We start from the raw sequence: 24,061 nt of genomic DNA, 5'->3' as shown, positions 1-24,061 counted from the left end.
AATTTTATTGATTGTGCAATAGCACTTTGCTGCATTTTACCAAAAACTACTGGTATAAATTTCATTTCCAGGAAGTGATTTCAATTGCAAATTTTTGCATGACTTTCAAGATGTTCATGTATATATAAAATGCTTTTGCTTGATATTCAGAAATGGTATCGGTGAACTAAAAAAATGTTGTTTTCTCATAAAGAAATTCAAGATACTTCACTCGCAATCTCATTTTGTCATCACACTTGAATTAAATTTATTGTTAATTTTTTTAGTTTGATGTTTTTCTTTTTGGGCCCAGTAGAAGTAGATATGAAAAATGGCAATGCTGAGCCACTTAATTGTTCACTCTTCTGGTGGGGTATTGCCAAGTAATTGTCGAGTATGTGTTGGCGGAGATGGAGGGAATATTGATATTTTAAGTGGTTTTAAATTGATTGATTGAATTTCAATTGGTTACAATGACTTCAATTAGACAAATTGAGTGAACAATTCAATTTTCCTTCGTGTTGGAATTAAAAAACAGGTGGGACGATTCCAGGGAAGGAGGATCAATTAATTTGCTAACCGAAGGCACACGATTATTTATGTTGATGTCTGTTGCTGTCAATTAAGACCAATGCTACATTTGTCTTTTACTAGTGCTCTGGCCAGAGAATCAATTGAGCACTCTCTCGTTTTATGTGGTCATAAACCACAAGGAAGTTCATTGACGGTCGGTGTTATTTTGTACTTTATGTTATGCTTGTAATATCTATGAGATTTATTTGTAGTTAATTTCTTGGAAACTGTTTATCTTTCTAATTTATCATTGCAATTGATCTTATGAATGACAATCTGATTCCTTTATATATAATTGTGTTTCAATTAAGATCCTGTTTACGGGACAGTATAAATGAATTGGTATTCAATTAGTCAGTTAAGGTTACTTAATTTGCAGACACTCTCACCGGGCATGGCAGAATGGACAACGAACAGCCACACCAGGAGCTGGTGAAATGTGTCCTCGTAGGAGACACGGCGGTCGGGAAGACGCGCCTGATTTGTGCCAGAGCGTGCAACAAACACGTTTCACTTTCGCAATTGCTGTCGACGCATGTGCCAACTGTGTGGGCCATTGACCAGTACAGAATATACAAGGATGTAAGTATCAATAGAGCACAATTGTATGCCTTGGGTGCAGATGAATCTCCCACCAGACACAGACGATGCACTCTACCCCAGTATTTGCATTCTCTCTTTCTCACTCTCATAAAGGGTATCATGAAACTACAGTAGAGCCGGAAGGGCTCTATCGCTGCCAGACTGTTAGCTTAGTCAACACATGACTAATAGAGTCCCGAAAAAAAAATTAATGTACTTGCTCAAGAAATTCCCTGTTTTCTTTTTTGTTATACCTTAAACTTCAACAGTTTGAGATTGGCAAGAGGTATCAACGACCCTCCCTATTACATTCACTTAATAATCTGTATCTATAAAGGGGTCCCGGTCAAAATCCCAAAAGCCAAAATCCCGAATGTCAAGATCCCGAAAACTAAAATTCCGAATGGGCAAAAATCCCGAAAACCAAAATACCGAATTCTTAAAAGTGTTATAGATACTCTCACGATTGCATTCGCGCTTGAAGAGGCAGAGCGAAATTTTCTGTGTCTTGGGAAGTATTGTATTTGTATTGTATTGTATTGTATTTTTATTACCAACATGTGCCTTTACATTAGCCCCCCATACCAAGCGTCCGCCGCCGTCTTAGCGTTGACGACCAGCCTCCAAAGCCAAACGGCGGAAATGCTTTTTCTCAGGCTGTGTAGTCTTTTGTCGTGTTAAACGATCTTTTCTCTGCAGACTAACAAGCAGTACTCACCAGGATGTGTGGGAAGGGGGGAAACTGCCAGATATGACACATGGGAAATTCGACAACGTGGCTAGGGAGCTAGCACGTGATGTTGCCGTGTTGGTTCGAAGAACAGTAATTTAAAAGTTGAGAGAAAAAAAAAATTTAAAAATAACAAAAGTTAGGTGGCAAGAAGGAGATCAAGACACCAAAGCACATCGGACGATCCAAAGCTACGGTGGAGTCGGAGACCAATATCAATTTTTATAATCCAGATACACCGTTCAAGCCCGCTCTTTACAAGTGGGGAGAGAAAAGGCTGAAGGCCCAAAAGAGACCCCGGACAGAAGAGAGCCAGAAAGGCACTCTAGCAAGTAATTACTTTAGCAGATGTCTCCAAGAAAAACTCAAAAGAATGTGGTATACTACACCGCACTCAGGCACACTCGCAATAATACAAGGTGTCCCGAACCCCATCGACAAACAAATAAAAGCAATCAAAATTGGACATCAGTCGCGTCTTTCGGAGAAATAATTGCTCCAAAGATGAGCACATAATTCCTCCGAAAATGTACCCAACGTCAGGTGTGGCAGTCTAAGGGAAATTGGAAGGGCGTTAAAGAGAGTGGGAGCCATGTAGGACAGACTTCTTCTAAAGAGTTCGCATCTAGGACGAGGGACAGATACCTGTAGGCCATTTCTATCACCATGACTTCTTTGTGAAGACAAATACCCACCCCTCATGAAAAAAGTCCGCAGTGTCTTATATTTATATTGATAGGCCAAAGGAAACATGCCAAGCAGATAAAAATCCCTCCAAAGGGAGTCATGCTTTTTTTTATGAAGTGATTCTACACATTATCCTCCATATAATTTAATTCCTTTCAGGATTTTGGCTTTCGAGTTTTTGGCTTTCGGGATTTTGGCTGCCTCAGCTATAAAGATCTATCCTTATAAAGAAATGATTTTCTAAATTCTTTTTATGAAAACAAAAATGGAATAATACTTTCAGTGTTTACCTATTTATTTACTCCCCACCTAAGATCTCAGAGATATGATTTCGAGTTTTCAGCAACTCCTCTATGAATTGATACTCTTATAGATGTTTTTCCAGGTATCAAGTTTATTTTAAAAATCTTTTTAAAATGAGAAAGGACTTTAAAATTATTGACATTTCCCAGCTAGGCTTGTGGCCTCTACAGACTAGAGAAATTTATGTCCATACTGAAGCAAATTCCCTACGCTCGCGTAGGAAAAATTCTTCAATATGGACATAAATTTCTCTAGTCTGTAGAGACCATAATAGCCTCTGCATTATGGCCATAATGGCCTCTTCACACTACAAAAAATTATGTCCATATTGAAGAGTTTTTCCTACACAAGCGTAGGGAATTTGCTTCAATATTTACATAAATTTCGGCAGTGTGTAGAGAGGCCAATAAACAGTTTCAATCAGCAATCAATTGGTCAAAGAACTGCATATTTATTAAAAATTCTGTTGTATCCTAAATTATTTTGAAGAAATATTGAGACTTAAATCAGTTACAATCAGATTCTTATGGCTCTGGCACACCTCGTATATCAGGAAAATTTCATGAAATCGAAATTCAAATCCCCCTTTCTTTCTCACACGCTTTGCATATGTTTATCTCACTTCTTCGCACTCTTCTTCTTCATTTAAACATCACAAAATTCAATTTAGTTCAATCGAATTTGGAGAAGGGAAGAATGAGACAGATATATGCAAAACGAGTGAGAAAGAAAGCCATGTGAATTTTGATTTCATGAAATTTTCCTGATCTAAAAGACGTGCCAGAGGAGTCGTTAAACACAAAATGTCAGAGTCAAAATCACTTTGCGAATTTTCTTTCGCCATTGTGTTTCGCGTACAGTTACATTTTATCCAAGTGTCGAGACGTTGTGAAACTTTCACGTCTAGAATTAACTTGGGTATCTCCCTGAAAAAAGGCGGGGGAGTGCAGTGTGGATAGAGAAACAAATGGGAGAATAAACTTCAATGCATTGGTTAGAAAGCAAACGTGAGAGAGACTCTATTCAACTATTTATGGCATAAAGTGCAGCCATAGTGAAAGAGTCTGTAAATGGAAGTATCAGACAGGAAATAAGAGCAGCGAAAATAGCACTACAAATATACGATGGAGAAAAATGACCCCATATAGAATTTCTATAGTAATTAACACGCTACTATTGCTGGAAAAAAATATTGGAAATTAATTTGTTGAACTAACACACAATGATGGGCTAAAATTAATGGGAAAATGCTAAGCTGGATATATGCTTTTGGTCGATTAATAGCACTCAAAGTGCAGAATTGCGTGGGAAATGAAAAATAACTATTGAAATTTTCAATAGTCACTCCGGATCGGATAGAGTCAATGAATAAAAGTTTATGAAAATGTAATGTTTTGGCATCGATGGATTACCTAATGTTCAACGCACAATAAACTTTGTTTTTTGTAAATATTTATTTGACTCTTCTGACCAGCGCACAATAACTTTTGTTATTGTGCTATTGTGTTATGTTGTTTGTAAATATGTTTTCAAAATTTCCCATGAGAATGAGCGAGATGACTAGATCTAGATCTCACTCACTCTCATTGAAATGTCAAAAACATGTTTACTAAACAAAAGTTATTGTGCGTTGAACATTCAGTGAAAGGATGTGAAATCTACGTCTAGTAAAATCGCCCACTTTCGTATGCAGTTTTGAAAAAATGTATAAAAAACAAAGGTTAATGTGCTCTGGGTAGGGGAAAGTCGTCTGCCTTTAAATGCAGCAGCCTTCAAATGTTGCAATTTTTTCGTTGTTCTCAAAAGCATAAATTATATTCTATTAACTATTAGGTAGCTATCCATCATCCTCACAAATCATCAAAAAATGGAGAGCCTAGCTCCTATTTCCTAGATGCTAGATCAAAAAAAAATGAAATGAGCTCTAAACTGTAATTTTGATGTTCCACAAATCATGTGATTTTTCATAGTAAAAATCTTTTTACAAATAAATCTTCCATTGTAACACATAGAAGGTTAATCAGGCTTAATATTTCTGTTAATACATTTTGGTTCAGATTGTTCAGATTGATTCACCCACACAATTTTTGTGGGTGGCAAAAATTTGCAAATATCACCCTGCAGCAGCCTTTAAACTTTAAATGCTAATGTCGTGTGCCTTTAAATCCTATCTTTCCATACATCAAAACATGTGAAATCGAACTCCTACTTTTCTCTGACGAACGTCATACATATACTTATAACCTGCTATCTTGCTCCGGCCGGGATGTTTCAAGTTGACAATTTTCAACTTCAATGGCTTTTTCTTCCAAATTTTCATGTGCAAAACAGTGCTTCAGAAAAATGTGAAGAAAAGTTATTGTTTAATGTCTTTTGACTGCAGTGATGATTTTAGTGAGTGCGTTAGGCTTCAACCTAATCATTTATAGCCCATTTAGATTTATTGATTCAATATTCTCAGTGAAAAAAAAAACATTTAAAGGCAGCTGCCTCGCATTTGAAGGCAGACTATGCCAGCTGCCTTCATACAAATCGACATCACTTTTTTAATTTCCTCAGAAGGAAAAACTGAGGACTTGCGAGTGCTAAATGAGGTAATCATATACGCCGAATGAACAAGAGAATTTTTTGGTGTAGTAGAAAATAAAATCCATTTTGTGGATTCTTCAGAGAAAAATCTTAAATTTGGAACTCCATTTTTCGTTTGAAGGCAGACGACTTTCCTCTATATGCCCAACACAAAGTAACTTTTGTTTCATAAACACGTTTTAAACATTTAATTAAGATTGAATGAAATTTAGATCCAGTCATTTTGTTCTCTTTAATAAGCAATTTCCAAAACATGTTCAAGTAACAAAATTTATTGTGCGATAGACTCAAAGAAATGTCAAAGACATGTTTACAAAATAAAATTTATTCTGCGTTGCGCATAACATTGTGTTTGCTATTTATACTCATTCCTATTCATGAGAGTGACATAGAAATGGGCGATGAAAATGGATGAACAGAGAAAGAACTGCATTGAGGGATCACGTGACTGTGGACTTTAAAATGAAAAACTTTGGGAAAAGTTTCTTTTCCATGCAGTATATTTAAAAAAAATGTTTATACACCGACAGAATTATTGATTTTTTTTGTGATCTACCTAAATATTGTCTGGTCTGGCATGTGGTGTTTTTATTTGTAAAACTTTTTTACGCATCTTTATTTCAATTCCGCACCTTTTTGTTTGTCAAAATAAAATATATTTGTGAATACAGTGGTGAAATTAATTATGCAGTCACCAAAGTATTTTTGGATGAAAATTAGCACCCAATTAGACAATTTAGTGAAACTTGACACACTAGTGATAAAAAGAAATTCCTATACATGATAAATGGTGACAAAACTGCAACATTCTTATTCTTTTATCAATACTTTGGTCAAAACAATCGTTTGTATTATCTCTGTTATCACCATCTACGAACCTGAAATATGATAATCTCGTATCAAGGGCGATAAAAAATAACGTGAAAATTGTTTTTAAAATTATTGACTTTTATTACGGTTATAACAAAATGTGATTGCCTCAGATCAGGCTCAAACTTTGCTCCAATGGGTTTTGCAACTTATATTATATTTATAATAAGTACAAAAACAAAAATTAGCTCCGGAACCTCAGAAGGGAATCGTATTTTGGCATAATTTGATGAATATGATTTATTATGAAAAATTGATGTTACATTATCAGTTTTTTTAGGAGAGAACGTCTCTGAGCATTGGTGTTATTAAGTGTAATCCAAAAAAAAAATGAACACACAATTTTCCAAAGCATTCGATATTTCGTGTATTTTCCGGTGGTTTTTCGTTTGGATATCAGTCCAGTGTTTGTCCAATTTTTCCCACATCAGTTAGTAAATTTACACTCAAGTCCCGGCATTATGCACTTCGGGATTATGCATCTGACGAGATTATGAACATATAATTATGCAATTTGCCTACTTTTGGAAGTCAATTTAGAAATTATTTTTTGAAATACGCCTGAATGTATACAATATTGTAACACGGGATATTTAAAGACACGATTCTTATTTTTCAGTAATAAAACTTTAATTTCTTTTAATAAGGTAAAATTTTTAAATATTCTAACAATTTATTGAAAAACTGTGGCCAAAGAACACTGTTTGTTGATGAATTTCTTTTAAATAGTTAAATCTTTGTGATCCGACTACTTTTACTCCGCGTGAAATTCGTTCTACGGTCGATTCATTCACTGAGAGAAATCCGAAAAAGTTAAAACAACATTCCGGAAATGTTAATTTTACCCTGCAGTATTGATCGAAAATCGGTGTAAATATTACCATTTTAGCTGCATTAGGGGTTAAAGTTATCCTTTTTCATGTCAATTTTACCCTTAAAAAGGTGTAAAATTAACATTAAAAATGTTGATACATTTTTACACCTAAAAAGTGTTAAAGTTCCGAGGAAAAAAGTTAAAGAGTAGACTGACTTAATTCTTCCAATATGAGAATAATTCGAAGATGGACAAACGAAACTTGACACCAATAGCGAAAATTTATTTCAATGTGTGTCTATAACCAAAAATTAGACAAAGACAATGGCCTCAATTCTGAGACCAAGATCAAGATCAAAATTTCAAGCTGTCTAATATTTCCAAGATCAAGATTTCATATTGTGACGCAAAGCATTTATGGAATTTAAAATGTCTTAGCTAAGAACCAAGATTTTAAAATTTTCCACACTTAACGAAACGTCACTTCTGACAAATATCTTCATTTCTTTGCCGAATCTGTTGAAATTTCGCCATATAAATTAGAAAAATTAATTATAGGTTGTATTAAATAATATATGTATGACAGGCCATAATCGGGAATAAAAGAAGTTCAAACAAAACTTGTAAGTGTGATAAACCCTGAAATGCTTATGCTGCAAGATGTGATTCTTTTGCAGGTATTTTCAGAGTGTTGTACTTCGAAACGTACATCTAGAAATATGTATCATACGATTAAATTACAAGATCAAACATAGCATTTTTCATAGTAATTTTCTTTTTGTATCATCTCTTATAGAAATATTCCTCATCAAAAATAATTTCCGCATGAAACTCTTCAATCAAATTGTTAGTATCTTGAAAATTCCAAACACCTCCGAGAGGTTCTTGGAAATATTTCAAGAAAACAAGAAATTTGACGTCTTGAAATCTTGAAATACTATGGTCCTAGAATTTCAAATCTTGATATCCACAAGGTTTGTGTCTTGGATTTTAAGATTTCAAGACATTTGACAGATTTGACATCTTGATCTTGATTTTTTGATTTCAGAATACTAAAATCTTGAAATTTTCTTGATCTTGGTCTCAGAATTGAGGCCATTGGTTCCAGAATTGCAAATCTTGATATCCACACGGTTTGTGTCTTGGATTTCAAGATTCCAAGATATTTGACGAATTTGACATCTTGATCATAATTTTTTGATTTCAGAATACCAAAATCTTGAAATTTTCTTGGTCTTGATCCTGGTCTCAGAATTGAGGCCAATATCAATTATCTCGTACAATACATCAATTCTCCTTAATCCGAGACACTTTCTCGATGGGTCCCGGTCAAAATCCCGAAAGCCAAAATCCCGAACGCCAAAATCCCGAAAGCCAAAATCCCGAATTCTTAAAAGTGTTATAGCTACTCTCACGATTGTACCCGCGCTTGCTGGGGGCAAAGGGAAATCTTCTGTGTCTTGGGAAATTATTCTAAACATTTTCCTCCATATAATTTCATTTCTATCAGGATTTTGAACATTCGGGATTTTGGCTTTCGGGATTTTGGCGTTCGGGATTTTGGCTTTCAGGATTTTGGCTGCCACCGTTTCTCGATACAATATGCAGCACTGGTAAAAATTAAAGGATCAAATTGATGCATTTTTGATCCTTTTGTAAACTATAGATCAAATTTCAAATTTTGAATGCACATTTATCATAATAAAAAATGTTTTGTGACTTTTCATTGTTATTATTCATTTATTATTTAGTTAAAAAAAGTGATACTTTTCAAATGATCCTTGATGATCCATTTAATTTTACCAGTGAGCGAGCTTACTTCACAATATTCAAAGACTAATTAGCCAGGCTTTTGGCATTCCGTGAATTCTTCCTCAGGTCCGTATTTTCCTCATAAAGTATCATTTTTTTTAGTATAATTAAAATACCAGCTACTAGGCCGTCTTTTAATTTCAATTTCATGTCCCAAAGTTTGTGTTCCAAAATTAATTTAGAAGTGTTTCGAAATTGTTCATGTTTGGAATCGCACTATCAATAAGCTTTTCTAGATTTGTCATTGACTTATAATGTTAAATTTTTCATTTCACTTTTTTTCTATTTCCCAGCAACAAACAATACATTTTAATTAACAAATCGACGCTTAATGTATTCCACAATAATTACTCCAATATTATTAAACAGCAAAAGCAATTGTTTTTGCGTGGTAGAATCTATTTGAGATAATTCCTATATGGTAATTTTTCTTTAATTTCACTCGCTCTAGTAAATTTCCTCATTATACCGTGTCCAAGTACTTAACATTGTTTTTCCTACTGTATATCATTCATTCCTTACACGTTCTTCAAAGGAGAAAATGAGAAAAAATTATAATAATGTTGTGTGTATCTGTAAGAGAATGTTTTGGATATAATTTCTGTGTAAAGTTGTTGTTTTGTGACATCACTGTTCAAAATAAAAAAAACTATACAAAACAGACAGTGATCTCTTAAGTCTCTCTGGTCTATCTACTATCGTGAGGATCGTGAGTGAGAGAGAAAAATTCTATTGCAAATGCGTATATAAAAGAGACTTTGTCTTGAACGTAAACATAGTCAAAGAAATATACAAAGAGAGTGAGAAATTGATCAATTGATATGTTGAAAAACACCAAGAGGAGTTGATCTTCCCCTGGGTTATTTTTGTCACATACTTGTGTTATATCCACAATCAAACACTTTAAAATGTGAATCACATGGAACAACAACAACATTGATGTTTGCGAAATCATTCACACCAACTTGGATGTTATTTTATGGTTTTCATCTGTGCAGGTGTTGGAGAGATCGTGGGAGGTGGTGGATGGTGTGAATGTTTCCCTAAGACTCTGGGATACTTTTGGGGACCACGAGAAAGATCGTCGATTTGCCTATGGACGATCAGATGTTGTTCTCCTATGCTTTTCCATCGCGAATCCCGTCTCATTGCGCAATTGTCGTGCAATGTGGTATCCGGAAATTCGACGATTCTGCCCACAGACACCAGTCATCCTTGTTGGATGTAAAAATGATCTACGGTACATGTACAGAGATGAAACGTACTTGTCCTACTTTGGAGATCGGAGTCCTTTTGTCAGGTGAGATTTCATTTATTTGATATTTTGCGACATCTTTGAATTTTATCATTTTTATATTTTAAACTGAGCTACTTATATAAAAGCTGTTTATAATGTGGCTTTTTTTTATCTTCTGTGTCTTTTACTATAAATTCATAACAAATAAAAATAACACAAAAATATTTACAACACCCCTACTTATCCTGTGCTAGTGATTATTCTAATCAGTGACACATAAAAAAAGCGAAATGATTGTGTCGCAATGACAAACAGTAAAATCTTTTTTCAAATATTTTTCTTCAGTAAATATTTTTTAAATGCTTCATGAGCTAAAAATTACATGATTCAGGTGCAAAATATAGGTTTCTTGCAATTATTAGAAAAACATTTTGTGATTCATTAAAAAACCAAATCATTCTCAATTATTTTTTGTCCTTGTCTATTAAATATTAAATAATTATAAATATCATTAAAGAATAAACCCGTTACAGATTGTGGGAAATTTTCCTCAAAATGGAGTATTTTGTAGTAAACCGCTCGGATATGAAGCGCACGTAAACCACGTAAAAAAAAAATACAATGGTTGATAAGAAGGAGAAAGTGCCCATGCAATTCCAAGCTTCGTAATGATTAAATTCTTCCTATGGTTCTGAATAAATGGGACTCTGCAATATATTTTAAAAACAGGACACTTTCCCTTGGTTTTTAAAATCTGGGTGCGATGAGTGACATTTATTGAGTAACATAGGAAAAAATTAATCATTGCGAAACTTGGGGTTGTTCGAAGCATGGGCACTTTCCCCTACATATTTCTTCAAATTAGAACCTAATTGGAGAGTTAATTCTACTTGGAATTTTGTATAGTAATTTTTTCAGTATGTGGATTATTATGTTTTATTTGATCAAATTTAAATTAAGCATAATTTAGGGACGAGTGGGTCATCCAACAGTAAGAAAATAAATTTACTAATCGAACTCCACAAAGACAAAAGTACCTTGTCTTGCAAGTAGTCATATTTTAGTAGGATTTTGAACATATGAAATTTCGATATTTTGACGTCACACCTGTTTGTCCATCTGTTCGTTCGGTTGTCAACAGGTATAGAAGCCAAACGGTTAGAGATATAGACTTGGGATCTTGTGTACTCCTCATAAGTCGACCGTCAGCATGCCCCTCATTTTTCTCTTACAGTAGACTCTCGCTTATCCGTGGACTCTTTTTCCGGGTGACATAATAAAGTCTGTAAGACAGTTGAATTTTAAATTTTTTTTTGACATATTGTGCCCGTGTTTTGGGTTTTTTTTGTTAAACCACATGTGCCCTAGGGTAAAGGCTCATAATTTTGGACAGTCTGCTTATAAGCATCGATATTCCAAGTTTGAAGTGCGATATTTTCAATACTAATTGACTTTTTTTATTACTGTCTTTTCAGAAGGGTTGTTTAGAAACTTGGCAAGGGTTTATTGTCTTTTGTTTTTACTAAAATTAGTTTTAAAACGTTTAAAGATGAATTGATATATAGAGGTGAATTTGACTCGAATTTTTGATAACTTGGTTATTAATTTGCACAACTTGGCTGTATAATTGGACAGCTAATCCGCCTCTACAGCATGCCCATTGTTCTTCATTTCATGAACCAATCTCACCAAGTCCTCTTCCTGTTCATGTAAGGGAAACGTTGAATATCACAAGAAGCCTGGAAACTTTCCATATCATTCATTAAAGCGAGTTGACTTCAGTCACTTTAGTACTCCAAGTACGTGCGGATTCGCTCATTTCCTGGCCTTTCCGGGAGCCTTTCAAAGCTTTTCTCGCTACATCTCTTTCGTAGAGATGATGCTCCTTTGTTTCTCCAGGCATTTGTCCAACCTAGTCATCACAAAAGCTAAAACTTCACGAAATTACGTGAGAAAAACACCTGTCCAAAATAAGAACCATCACCTCACTGGTGAATGTCTTAAAAAATTTCCCATTTTTCACACGAAAAATATAATTCACAAGGCAAACCTCACTTCAGGTCAAATGTACAAATCATCAGTAACGTGAATCAACACAATATTCAATGAATATTCAATAATATCACTCAAAAAAAACGAAGAAACATTGTTAGTACTTAACCACAGCTAAATAAGACTGAATTCTGTTTGAATGTTCTGAATAAATATGAATTCTGTCATATTTCTCGTAAGCAATTGCTCACACTTTAGTTTCAAAGACGCAATTTTAACTCAAATCGTATTTAGCGAATTTAACGTATTTAGTGTTAAAATCTTTCAAAAAGAACAAATATTTAGATAGAATTCATTATTCATCAAATATTGGAATAAAAATCCATAATTTTAATCAATTTATTTTTAGTGTCCAATTTTATCCTCAAAGTGTCCAAAATAAGAAACTAGACAAAATTATGAGCCTTTCCCCTAAATACTGTATATCTATATACTGTATATCTATTCTTTCTCAATGTAATTTTTTTGGACAGTACGCATGTTTAGAGAGAATGTCGATTCAGTCAGGTCAGGATTCACTCCACGAATTTTCAATGTAAACAAAAAATATTGTTGGATTTCAAACAATTTGTGTCTTAAAATTTCTGACAAAGTGTAAATAGAACCGAAAAGTCATTTTTGTCCGAAAGTCTTATTTATTACTCCTAAAAATCTATTTTGAACGATCTTTTGAATGATGAAGGCGTGCAGTACGCCGAAAGCTTTGGAAAACTGAGGAGTTTGACTCTGAATTGAGCCTTTCTCACTGACGCTTCCGGAAAGGGCATTGGTGTCCTGCGTTCATCTTGCAATTTGCTACAGTAGACTTTCACTCAATCGGCTATTTTTTAATCGGTCGAAAAATTTTGTTAACAATTTTCACGTTTAATTATGAAGCTAATTCGCTCAAATTCGCTGTAGTTCTTCCTATTTTATCGTAATTCTTGATAATTGAGCGCTTTTTGTGGAATTTACAAAGGCTATGACGCCAAAATCTATCGATAAACCGGATGACATTTTGCCCCAAATGTCCAATTGAGAGAGAGTCTACTGTACGTCAGTTTAAAATACAATTTTTTAAAAAGGTTCAATCCCGGTTGTGAACCAGTAAGCGATAAATGATTCGATTACTGAATTGTATACATAAATGATTTATGTATACAATCGAATGCACAAATTCGAGCATTTAGCAAAGCATGGGACGTTTTGTCATCCTTTTATTACTGCTCATTTGTTTTTCCTCTTCAAATGTATGAGTAATTTTTTTTATTACTGATCATGGATGACTTACTCGTCTTCTAATATTTAAACTGTCCTTTATTCAAATCCAAGTAAAGTACTACCAGATTGAATTACTATTTTGAAAATTCCATTGTAAAAATTATATAATTTTTTTTGCTATAAATATTCTTTCTCCCCTTTTAACAAAATGTCACCCCAGGAAATATGTTAAAAGCAGGTAAATTACAGAGTTTTCTTTCTACTAAATGCTTCTACCTGTAGCTTAACTATTCACACAGAGAAATTTCCAAATTTATTGAATAAAGAAAGATGTATTTCTGGGTATTAATTTTTGGCAGATATATTCAATCAGAATTTCTTAAGTAAGGTATATTAGAGGAAAGTGAAATTTTTATTCTAGAGCTGCTAGGAAGTCCGATCTCGTGATGCCAGATGAAGCCAGGGCAGTGGCTAAGGATCTCGGAGTGGCGTACTATGAATCGAGTGTTTTCACTTACTTTGGGGTCAATGAAGTATTTGAGAATGCCATTCGAGCCGCATTGATAGCGCGTCGACAACAGAGATTCTGGATCACGAATCTTAAGCGTGTGCAGAGGCCACTGCTTCAGGCACCATTTAGACCGCCTAAACCACCTCCACCAGAGGTGACAGTAATCACTGGTACACATTCAAAAGACATGCTCACAATGCTCAATGGGCAGCGATATACAGATTTGGTGCTTGTGGTGGGTGCTGTAAGATTTCCGGTGCATCGATTTGTGCTGTCGGCCGGCTCAAGTGCCTTCCATCGGTTACTCACGATGGAACTGTCAGACTTGGGAGCGAGGAGTAGCAGTGAGTCGAGCATGGTAAATGAAATTTGTGGATTAAATCCTACACTGAGAGAAATCCGAAAAAGTTAAGATAACATACCGGAAATGTTTATTTTACCCTGCGTTATTGATCCGAAATCGGTGTAAATATTATGCTTTGTAGGTGTTTTATGGGTTAAAGTTACCCTTTTTCATGTTAATTTTACACTTAAAAAGGTGTAAAATTAACATTATAAAATGTTGATATATTTTTACACCTAAAAAGTGTTAAAGTTATGAGGAAAAGAAGTTAATCGCACCCTCTTTTTTTCTCAACTGAGAGAAGTCCGAAAAAGTTAAAATAACATTCCGGAAATGTTAATTTCATCCTGCGTTATTGATCTGAAATCAGTGTAAATATTATGCTTTTTAGGTGTATTATGGGTTAAAGTTACCCTTTTTCATGTTATTTCTACCCTTAAAAAGGTGTAAAATTAACATTGAAAAATGTTGATATGTTTTTACACCTAAAAAGTGTTAAAGTTATGAGGAAAAGAAGTTAATCGCACCCTCTTTTTTTTCTCAGTGTAAGTTATATATGATATGCTGCTCATGATATTTTTTGGGGGTTCTAGGTTAGTTCAACGTACGGTGATAATTCAACTGCCGACTTCAACGAAGACACTGAGTGCCTTCTGCGATGTGATCCTCAATCTCGAGTATCTTCAGCTCAGCCATTGAGGTATGTAATCTACATTTTTATGTCATGTTTAGGAATAAGTCTGAATATTTATTGTGGATCTGTACAGAATGTGGGAGCAATTGAAGCGACGCTCGAGCTATCAAGCACTTCCGACACACGAACCAAAGAAGCCACCGTGTGATCTCTTCCGTGAGCTCCATCATCCCGTGTTCCAAAGCATTCGGGTTATTCAAGTGGCAGAGGGAAATGGCACTATTGGTAGTGGCTTCTCCACACTTTGTTCCCGCTCCCACACTCAGACCATTGTCACCCTTAGTAAACTCATAACTCCCCAAGCCATGCAGCAATGTCTCAAATTCATCTACTCCGGCAGTATCGATCGCGAATGTCTGGATATACAGGTGAATTGAAGATGACTTTTGGGGAATGGATTTAGGAGCATTTTCATGCATCACTCGATATTTTTTTGCCTGATATATCTCATTCAAAAAAGAAAAACAGAACAAAGAAATTCGAGTGGAAAATCACCTAGCATCTCATTTATCACATTTTAGAATTACTTCTTTAGACACAACATGCAAAGAAATACTACAATCTCACAATATATCTCTTTTCTGAGAAATTTATTCATAAAAAAAAATAGAGTGACCATCTGCTTCTATGTGCTAAAATTATCTTGAATTTTATGAGTAAATAATAATACATTTTTTCTGACGAATGATACATGGGTCGTTGAAAAGTAACTCACAATATTTAGATTGATTGATTAAATAGAATTTTAAACACATGATCCGTTAAATTAAAAAAGTCTCAGACATATTTTTTCTGTCTTTGATAATTTCTTAGCTAAATAAAAATCAAAAGTAAACAAAATGAATTTATTTAATGTAAATTATTTAGTTATCTTGACATTGGCATCAGACATCAATATAAAGTTGTTTTTCTTTTATTATATCATTGGCTGACATTATCTTTCAAATGTTTTATCTTTATCTATTAAAAAAGAAACTTCATATTTTTACCCATTTTTTTTTTTAGAAAACTAGGATTTTCTTATTTGCAATAGTAAACAAAGGGCGAGGCTAAAATTTTCCAACTCCTACAAATAATATGTATTTTTTTAAAATGAAGAAAAATAGAACTGATGTCCGAAATTGCTAAAAGGAACATTAAAAGGACCTTTCGACTCGTAGCACTTAAATTTTCAAAAAAATATTTTTATAAGTAGTAAAAATCAAAAGAGAAAGCTCTTTTTTAAGAAAATGTAGTACAATAATCAGATTTTTTTAAATGGGCGAATTCTTCACATCTTTGAGTTCGTGCAAATATCGGAAAAACGTCGATCCTATTTTCCGATCAATTATGATTTTTTTAATAAAACATGTTACTATTATCCCAAACAATGCAGTAGAGGCAAGATTGCATCAATGTTCTCTAAAAAAAAATTAATAATCCCAGGATCTAATTCATATTTCGTCTCAAATTTTTTTTTCTTGGAGAGTCCTATCATAAAGCTACAAAATGTGCCTGATGAGAATTTTTTTCGCAAAATGTTGTTGGATCAAAATCCATTATTGATACATATCTTTGCATATGGGAGCGTATTTTGCTTAAATTAACCATTATTTCGAATGTAAGTGAAAAAAGATAGGTCATTTATGGGTACATAACTGATTCTTTACCGATTGTGACGGATGCAGTTGGGTGGAAAATTTCAAGGCCTTTCCAAAAAATCCAAATTTAATCAAATCGGTTGAGAAAAATAGGCCCTTCAAAGTGGTTAAACTTTCTCCTTCGAAAATTCAAGATGGCGAATTTTTTAGGTCATATGTATGTTTGGACGAAATCTTAACCACCTTCAAACATATCCAAAAATAAAGGAAATCATAGGATACGTTTTCCAAATAAAACAAAAAAGCGTGGTTTTGGAGGGGTTGGAGGGGGCGAGGAATAAAATGTCTAGAGACATTGGTTTTTTATTGGGGATCAGCGAAGACCAGAAGTTGATATCTCTCACCGTTTAAGCTCCAGGGCGGTGACTAATTGAAAAAAAAGTTCGATTAACTGCCCTCTATTTGAGTTCGAGCAGTAAAACACCGGAAGCGGTAATGAAAAATAGTAAGTAATAATTAACCAATCTTCGTCGGCCTATTTATGTGAATTCCTCAGATGGGAGTAGAGATAGGTGTAAAAATTGACGAGACTAAGATAGGAAGAAGAGGGGCATCTTTGAATTTGGGGCAGCTTTAAAAATGAGCTCTTTCTCCCTTATTTTTTAAACGAAACTGAACCTTACCGTGATGTTATTTAGCATTACAAACCCATTGTGAAACTAAATTACATTATGATAAGCCTTAATTCCTTTTAAAAATAGGAGAAAAATCCATTTTTAAAGGAACCCTAATTCAAAGTTGCCCCATTTCTCCTTATTTGTCGGGAATCCGTGTAAAAACACTTTTATCTTTTGGAAAAACTACTATTCTTCCATCGAATTTCTCAAAATCGGTTGAATTAATCCTGATAAAATTTGATTTGGGGTCAGTGCATGACTTGAGCTTTTTATCCATGCATACTATTTTCTTCTCCCACTCATCTTTCCTGTAGCCCTCATACAAAATGAAGACTTTTTTCATTACAGCTCCTTTTTTGAAAAGAAGTAGAAAAGCTAAAACTTGACATGGAATCAAGTTTAATGGAAGGCCTGTAAACTATTTATTTATAATATGTGCTTCCCTTTATGCTTATTATTCCTTATAGTAGCTCCCGTACAAAATAAAATCCTTTTTTTTCACAATAATTCCTTTCTGAGGAAATGTAGAAGGTAAAATTCGGAATGAAATTAAGGTATATGGAAGGTTATTCATTAAAACCTGATCATGATTTCTAAAAGAAATCAGAGAAGTGTTCAGAAAGCCTTAAGAAAAATTGGGCAAACCCAGAAGCCTCTAAGGAGATTAAAGTATTTTTTTAAATTAAATTTTGACATAAAATCTTGAAAGAATATAAGCAAGAACCCAATCTGTGGTAAAAATTGCAAAAATTGAATTGTCTAAAAAAAAATGCTCCTTTCAGCCTGGCGCTTTGTGCCGACCAAACACATTACTCATCCCTTTACGGTACCGCTAAAGAATTTTTGGTAAAGGGTATTGTAAAATTATGTCACTTTTTAAAGCTAGAGTTGAAAGTTTGAGTATTTAGATTTAGTGGAGTTGAATAAAAAATCACAATATAATGCACAAATTATGCTTAGAGTAGATGGTCATTCTTCACCAATCAAAGAGAAACAGAACAGTGTGAAATCATATAGAATTCTTACTAAAACAGAGGAGATTATCTCGATATAATACTGTGTCACTTTCGACGTTTTTTCAGACCGCTTCAATAGGATTGCTTCTGGTAATGGAATTTGTCTAAGAAAACTGTTAATTCACCATCAAAGATTGTTTTGTGCTAAAGTTGAGAGAAAAGTTTTGAAGAAAAATTAACTTGTTAGAAACAAAAGTCAATTAGAGATGCAGATGATAACAGTATCTTATTGGATTTAATTCAAATTGTCTTTCTATAAGAAAAAAAACTTCTTCTCTATCCAGGAAATTCGACAAGCGGCTGAATTCCTTGAACTTCCTCAATTGTCTGTACTTCTCTCCAATATTCAATCCAATCAGAACTTCATGAATGACGAAACTATTCAGCACCATTCGACGGTGAGTGCTAATGAGATGGACTCTGAGAACTAATATTACAATAATTGAATACCAATTAATATTGTCTGGCTATTGTTTTTTTTTTTCTCTTACCCTTTCTCGTTCAATTAGTGTGTCCGGAAAAATCTGGAGAAATTATGTGTGAACGGTGGATTATTTGGTGATTTAAGTTTTGAGCTAGATGATGGTCACGTGAAAGCTCATCGAGCCATTCTTGTAGCACGTTGCGATGTTATGAGAGCAATGCTCAACGGCGACTTCCGGGAAGCTCATGCCAATGTGGTGAGTCATTTTTTTTTACATTTTATTTGTATGAGATGCAATTCCAATATACTTGATGATCTTTCAGATTGTCTTTCCGGGTGTGACAGAATACACATTCCATAAACTACTGTGTTATCTCTATACAGACGAAATACCTCCAATATCTGCGGATAAATGTCTGAATTTACTAGAATTAGCCAATAGATTATGTTTACCTAGACTATTGAATCTTGTAGAATGTCGCGTTATAGAGGATTTAACAAGAATGTCACAAAATGAGAGTAGCGAGGCCGTGGAACATTGCTTGAAACTCCTGGAGCCGGTTAAGGTACCTCCTGAAAATCCTTATTCCCCACCATACATTGCAATTCCTGTGGTCAACACGATCTCTTGTGCTCCTTTCCTCAGCTCCACAATGCCCATCAATTGGCCGAATGGTGCATGTCGTACTTGTGTGTCAACTACAACATCATCTGTCGCGTGTCACCAAAGAGTCTCAAGGCACTACATCCGGACAATCAGGAATATTTGAGGGAACATCGCTGGCCACCAGTGTGGTATCTCAAAGACTATGACTACTACCAACGCTGCATGAATGAATTAACGCGTGAGATGAAGGACAGCAAGAAATCACCGTCTGATGATGAGGGATGTCTATGTTTTTCAGGAGGTAATTTTTTCGTTTAGCCATTTTTTTTTCTCTTTGGTTTTCAATCCTTTTGTCTTAGCAATTTCCCTGCTTTTTGCCTCCCACCAGCAATCAAATTCAAATTTCCAATCAATAAGGAAGCATTTTGTGGGTTGATAAAAATTGCATCGAACAACGTTGTATTCATTAAATGTGAGAAATCGTTTGAATAGAGAGGATCAATTGAACACAATATTATTGCTTGAGAAAAGTCTTAAGTTATGAAATTTAAATACCTTCAATTGTTTTTTAGCATTATGCCCTAGATACACATACGACTTTAGCCGAGAGACGGTTTAACGTAATTATTATCTATGTACAGTGGGTGTCAATAGTTTGGTGCCTAATGAATGTTTGAGAAATCAAGTGAAAAAAATGATAGAAAAAAATACTTTTTCAAATTCTTCTTTTTGCAGATGAGTTCCCTTTAATCCGTAGATATTATTTATATTAAAATAAAAATAAATAATTTTATTTCATATCAAAAATAATTGTTTCCAAAAAGTTGGTCATTTTTGATAAATCAAAAGTTTGTTGCCTCATTTAACTCTTTCCGGACCATAACATATCCAGCGAACGAATTTCAGTAAAACTCACTTTATTGTAAGTCTTAGTGGTCAAATATGATACTTTTGTAGAGAAAGAATTTTCTCCGCCTTTGGGAAATTGGAAAACTCATGGGTACTCTCGTCCCCAAAAGAAAGAAAAGGAGACAAACTTCAATTTTCCAAAAGCCAATAATATCACTTTTGTGAATTATTTAAATTCTAATAATATCTCCGGACAATTTCCCACCTTTCAACTTTTTGTAATTTGCCATTTTTAACCTAAATTATGAAGTATCAAAACACAGATTATTTCTTATTATTTATCATCATTTTTATATACATGCAGTAGCGGCCAATAAAATAGAATCAGCCCTTAAAACATGAGTTTTTTAACTTTTGGTAGATTTTTTCAAGTATATTTAAAAAAATAATAATTTAGAAATGTTAAAGTAATTGCCTTACGTCGAAAAAGTACAGTACTGGCCGCAAAAGGTCTGTATTTTTACTCAAAATGCGTCAAAAGTGATGTTCTGCTGGGACAAAAAAATAGAATCACTTTCATTTATAGTCATAAACTGAAATTCATTTCGAGTATTTCAAAAATAACAAAATTTTAGTGTAATGTCAGTAATTATTTAGTGTCTTGGCAATTAATTTTCCAAGTTTGGATAAAGGAAACTGACGAGAAATTGGAGAGGAGAAAATGTAGAATTTTCTTGTTAGAAGCTATTAGATTTTTGAGGCTATGAAAGCATGAAATGATCGTAAAAGTCATAGCTGACCACAGTAAATTACGAAAATCAATAATCCATAATACAATATAGTGTTTACGTGAACATAAGACTCGAAATTTTGGCTACCACCGGTTCCACGGGTCAATCGTATTGAGAAAACAACAACAATTCAGGATTTTCAAATGGTTTAAATGTATCGAAATCAGTCTAGTACATCATCGCAAGGTATTCTATGAGACAAATAAAGTTGAAAAGATGCTCAGATAAAATCTGAGGATCTTTTTCAAATCATATTTAAAATTTAACGTATTTAGTTTTAAAATCTTCCAAAAAGAACAAATATTTAGATATAATTCATTATTCATCAAATATTGGAATAAAGATTCATAATTTTAATCAATTTATTTTTAGTGTCCAATTTTACCCTCAAAGTGTCCAAATTTAGAAACAGTCCAAAATTATGAGCCTTTCCCCTACTTGAAAAAAGTTACCAAAAGTTAAAAAACTCATGTTTTAAGGGGTGATTCTATTTTATTGGCCGCCACTGTATATTTACCATTGACAACTTTAATGTACAAATCAACCATTTGCCTCTCAAATGACATAAACTCAAAATGTAGCCGGTTTATATTAAGTTGATTGCATGTTTTGACCATTTTGAATTAGTTTTTTAAATGAGGCAAAAAGCTTTTGATTTCTCAAAAATGACCAACTTTTGGAAAATAATTATTTTTGATATGAAATAAAATATTATTTTTTAAATACTTATAAATAATATCTACGGATTACAGGAAACTCATCTGCAAAAAGAAGAATTTGAAAAAGTATTTTTTCCATCACTTTTCCACTTATTTTCTCAAACATGCAATAGGCAACAAACTATTGACACCCCACTGTACCCTGACCCTTACTATACCGTAATTGACCTGATTCTATCTAATGTTTATTAGACGATTTCAATGAACTTTCTTTTTCTTTTGTGCCCTTCTGAATTCAAAATAAGAATAGAATGATTTAATTAGTTTTATATACTTCTAAATTAACTACTGATCGAAATAGTTTCTTGCTGATAAAATATTTTTGTTGCTCAATAAATGCCGATTACTGAATGAAGTATTTCAGTTCCTTTACACTTTCTTATTGTTTCAACAAAATTTAAATGCTTAAGATGCTTTTAACCCTTTAAGGACGATTGGAACACCGGTGTCCCATAAAGAAAATAATTTTTCCTGACTACCTAAAGGTTTTTTTCACATATTGAAAATTGATTTAATTATATTTTATACTTTCAATTTTTTAAGCAAAACCGTTTTGGAAAAAGAAACTACAATACTCAAACATAATATTTTTCTTTAAAGTGAAAATTATCTGTCATTGGTATCGTCAGAAAAATTAGTTAGCTTTTGCGAGGTTTTGTCCCTATCGTTCATAGAGGCAAAAAATACACCAAATCAGACTCTGTTGGCTTTTCTAAGGTTAGATATAAGACGCTTCACAAGTTTTGTTTATCGGTTTCATTTTTTCCAGTAGACTCTCACTCAATCCGTTCTTTTTCAATCGGGCGAAAAATTTTGTTGACAATTTTCACGTTTAATTATGAAGGTAATTCGCTCAAATTCGCTGTAGTTCTTCCTATTTTATCGTGTTTCTTTATAATTGAGCGCTTATTGTGGAATTTACAAAGGCTTTGACGCCCAAATCTATCGATAAACCGGATGACATTTTGCCCCAAATGCCCAATTGAGAGAGAGTCTACTGTATTGCTGATTTTCGGTGAGCGAAAACTGTCTCGTCGTTAAAGGGTTAAGTTTCAGCCAATCAGGGATGCAATGGATTTAAAATATTTATATGTTTGAGAGGTTTTGTAGGCGAAGATTTCGACCATATACGAAAATACCGTTGAGTCATTCCTTAAAAGGTTTTTTTCAAAGTCAATGGTTAAACAGACTCTGAAACAGTTTTCCTCAAATGAATTGGGCCATGTTTGGGATTGTTGGAAATGTCTTGGAATTTCTGAAAAAATTCAACAGATCCCCAATCGGTTATGAACCGATTTGATGATTTTTAAAACGGTTCAAATCGGTTATGAACAAACTGGTAAACGATGATGTGAAAGTACTTTGAAGCATAGCAATTATGTAACGAATTCGCTCATTTCACAAAGCATGGAACACTTTGCTACCTCTCTTTGAACTATTTACAAGCAATTTATAGGGTAAGTGTGCCATATTCCGGCCATCTTACAATTTCGGCCACATTTTTTGTTCTTCGAATATCCATGAATTTTTAGGTTTTGCATAAAATAACAAAAAAAAATGTCGCTTCGACGAGCACGATGATCTGAAAAAGACATTGAAAGAATTCCGGGAGGGCACAGAACTATGAGAATGAAGGTGGCCGAAATAGGGCACCAATGTTATGCCTACATTTTTATTCCCTTTGAAAATGATTAGGAATGAATTTAGAGAAAATAAAGACGATAAACTGTCTACAACGTCTACAAGGTTCCAAGAAACACTCCTTATTAAAAAGTAACAAAAAAATCAATTTCTATTAAACATACTACATTTCAAACTTGAGACTTTGGCGGTTGCATGCAACTATGCCGAAATTTGGCACACTCACCCTATATATTTTTTTATCGGAAAATCTGCAATTATACTGTTAACAAATGTTTATATTCCTCTTTTCATAAGTCAATTGAAGGGTATTCTTAAATAATTTACTCCTCTGCAAAATGCTTCAGTACCAAATTTCTTTTCCAAATAAAAATCCATTGTGATATTTTCCAATGAAAAAGAACTATCCACTGTCATTGGCCCACAAAAATATGCTGTAGTAATTGATCTTCCATTAGTTCCTGGTGGCTTTTATCCTTTGGCGAAATTAGTGAGTTCACAAAGGGATTAATGTGTGGAAAATGGGAAAAGTGTTCTCTTGGCTGACAGGAAAATCGCGACGCACAGCGGATTCGTCGGTGGTGGGTCAGCAACAGAGATTACCCCTGACGTCTCAGCCGGCTGCGGCGGGTGCCGAAGTGGCCGCGGGCGGCCTCTATCCCAGCCAAGCCAATTCCGTGCAGCAGATTGAGGGTGACGCTGAGGCTGATCTCAATCTTTGACATCTGCCAATTTGGAGGTTTGAACCAAAAGCACACATTAGTAGTTGCTCCTAATAATC

The 24,061-nt window shown here is 34.0% G+C and overlaps 1 protein-coding gene across 9 annotated transcripts in view; it reads left to right on the top strand.

The window, feature by feature from the left end:
• Positions 1-24,061, top strand: part of LOC129801383 (rho-related BTB domain-containing protein 2) — a 47,799-nt gene that overhangs the window by 17,902 nt on the left and 5,836 nt on the right. For 2 of the 9 annotated variants that reach the window (XM_055846340.1, XM_055846339.1), the window contains exons 2-12: positions 932-1,134; positions 9,938-10,239; positions 13,850-14,297; positions 14,876-14,982; positions 15,050-15,344; positions 18,316-18,339; positions 18,534-18,647; positions 18,759-18,929; positions 18,997-19,239; positions 19,320-19,581; positions 23,812-24,019. In XM_055846340.1, coding sequence (XP_055702315.1) covers positions 955-1,134; positions 9,938-10,239; positions 13,850-14,297; positions 14,876-14,982; positions 15,050-15,344; positions 18,316-18,339; positions 18,534-18,647; positions 18,759-18,929; positions 18,997-19,239; positions 19,320-19,581; positions 23,812-24,002 — 2,337 coding nt within the window. In that variant the 5' untranslated portion in view covers positions 932-954 and the 3' untranslated portion in view covers positions 24,003-24,019. Of the gene's footprint in view, positions 1-931; positions 1,135-9,937; positions 10,240-13,849; positions 14,298-14,875; positions 14,983-15,049; positions 15,345-18,315; positions 18,340-18,533; positions 18,648-18,758; positions 18,930-18,996; positions 19,240-19,319; positions 19,582-19,668; positions 19,793-23,738; positions 24,020-24,061 lie in introns of those variants that run through there. The other 7 variants (XM_055846343.1, XM_055846342.1, XM_055846341.1 and 4 more) reach the window with 6 other exon arrangements.

The sequence above is a fragment of the Phlebotomus papatasi genome, chromosome 2 (assembly GCF_024763615.1).
Source record: "Phlebotomus papatasi isolate M1 chromosome 2, Ppap_2.1, whole genome shotgun sequence".
NCBI classification, from domain to species: Eukaryota; Metazoa; Arthropoda; class Insecta; order Diptera; family Psychodidae; genus Phlebotomus; species Phlebotomus papatasi.
This window is presented reverse-complemented; position numbering and strand designations above follow the sequence as displayed.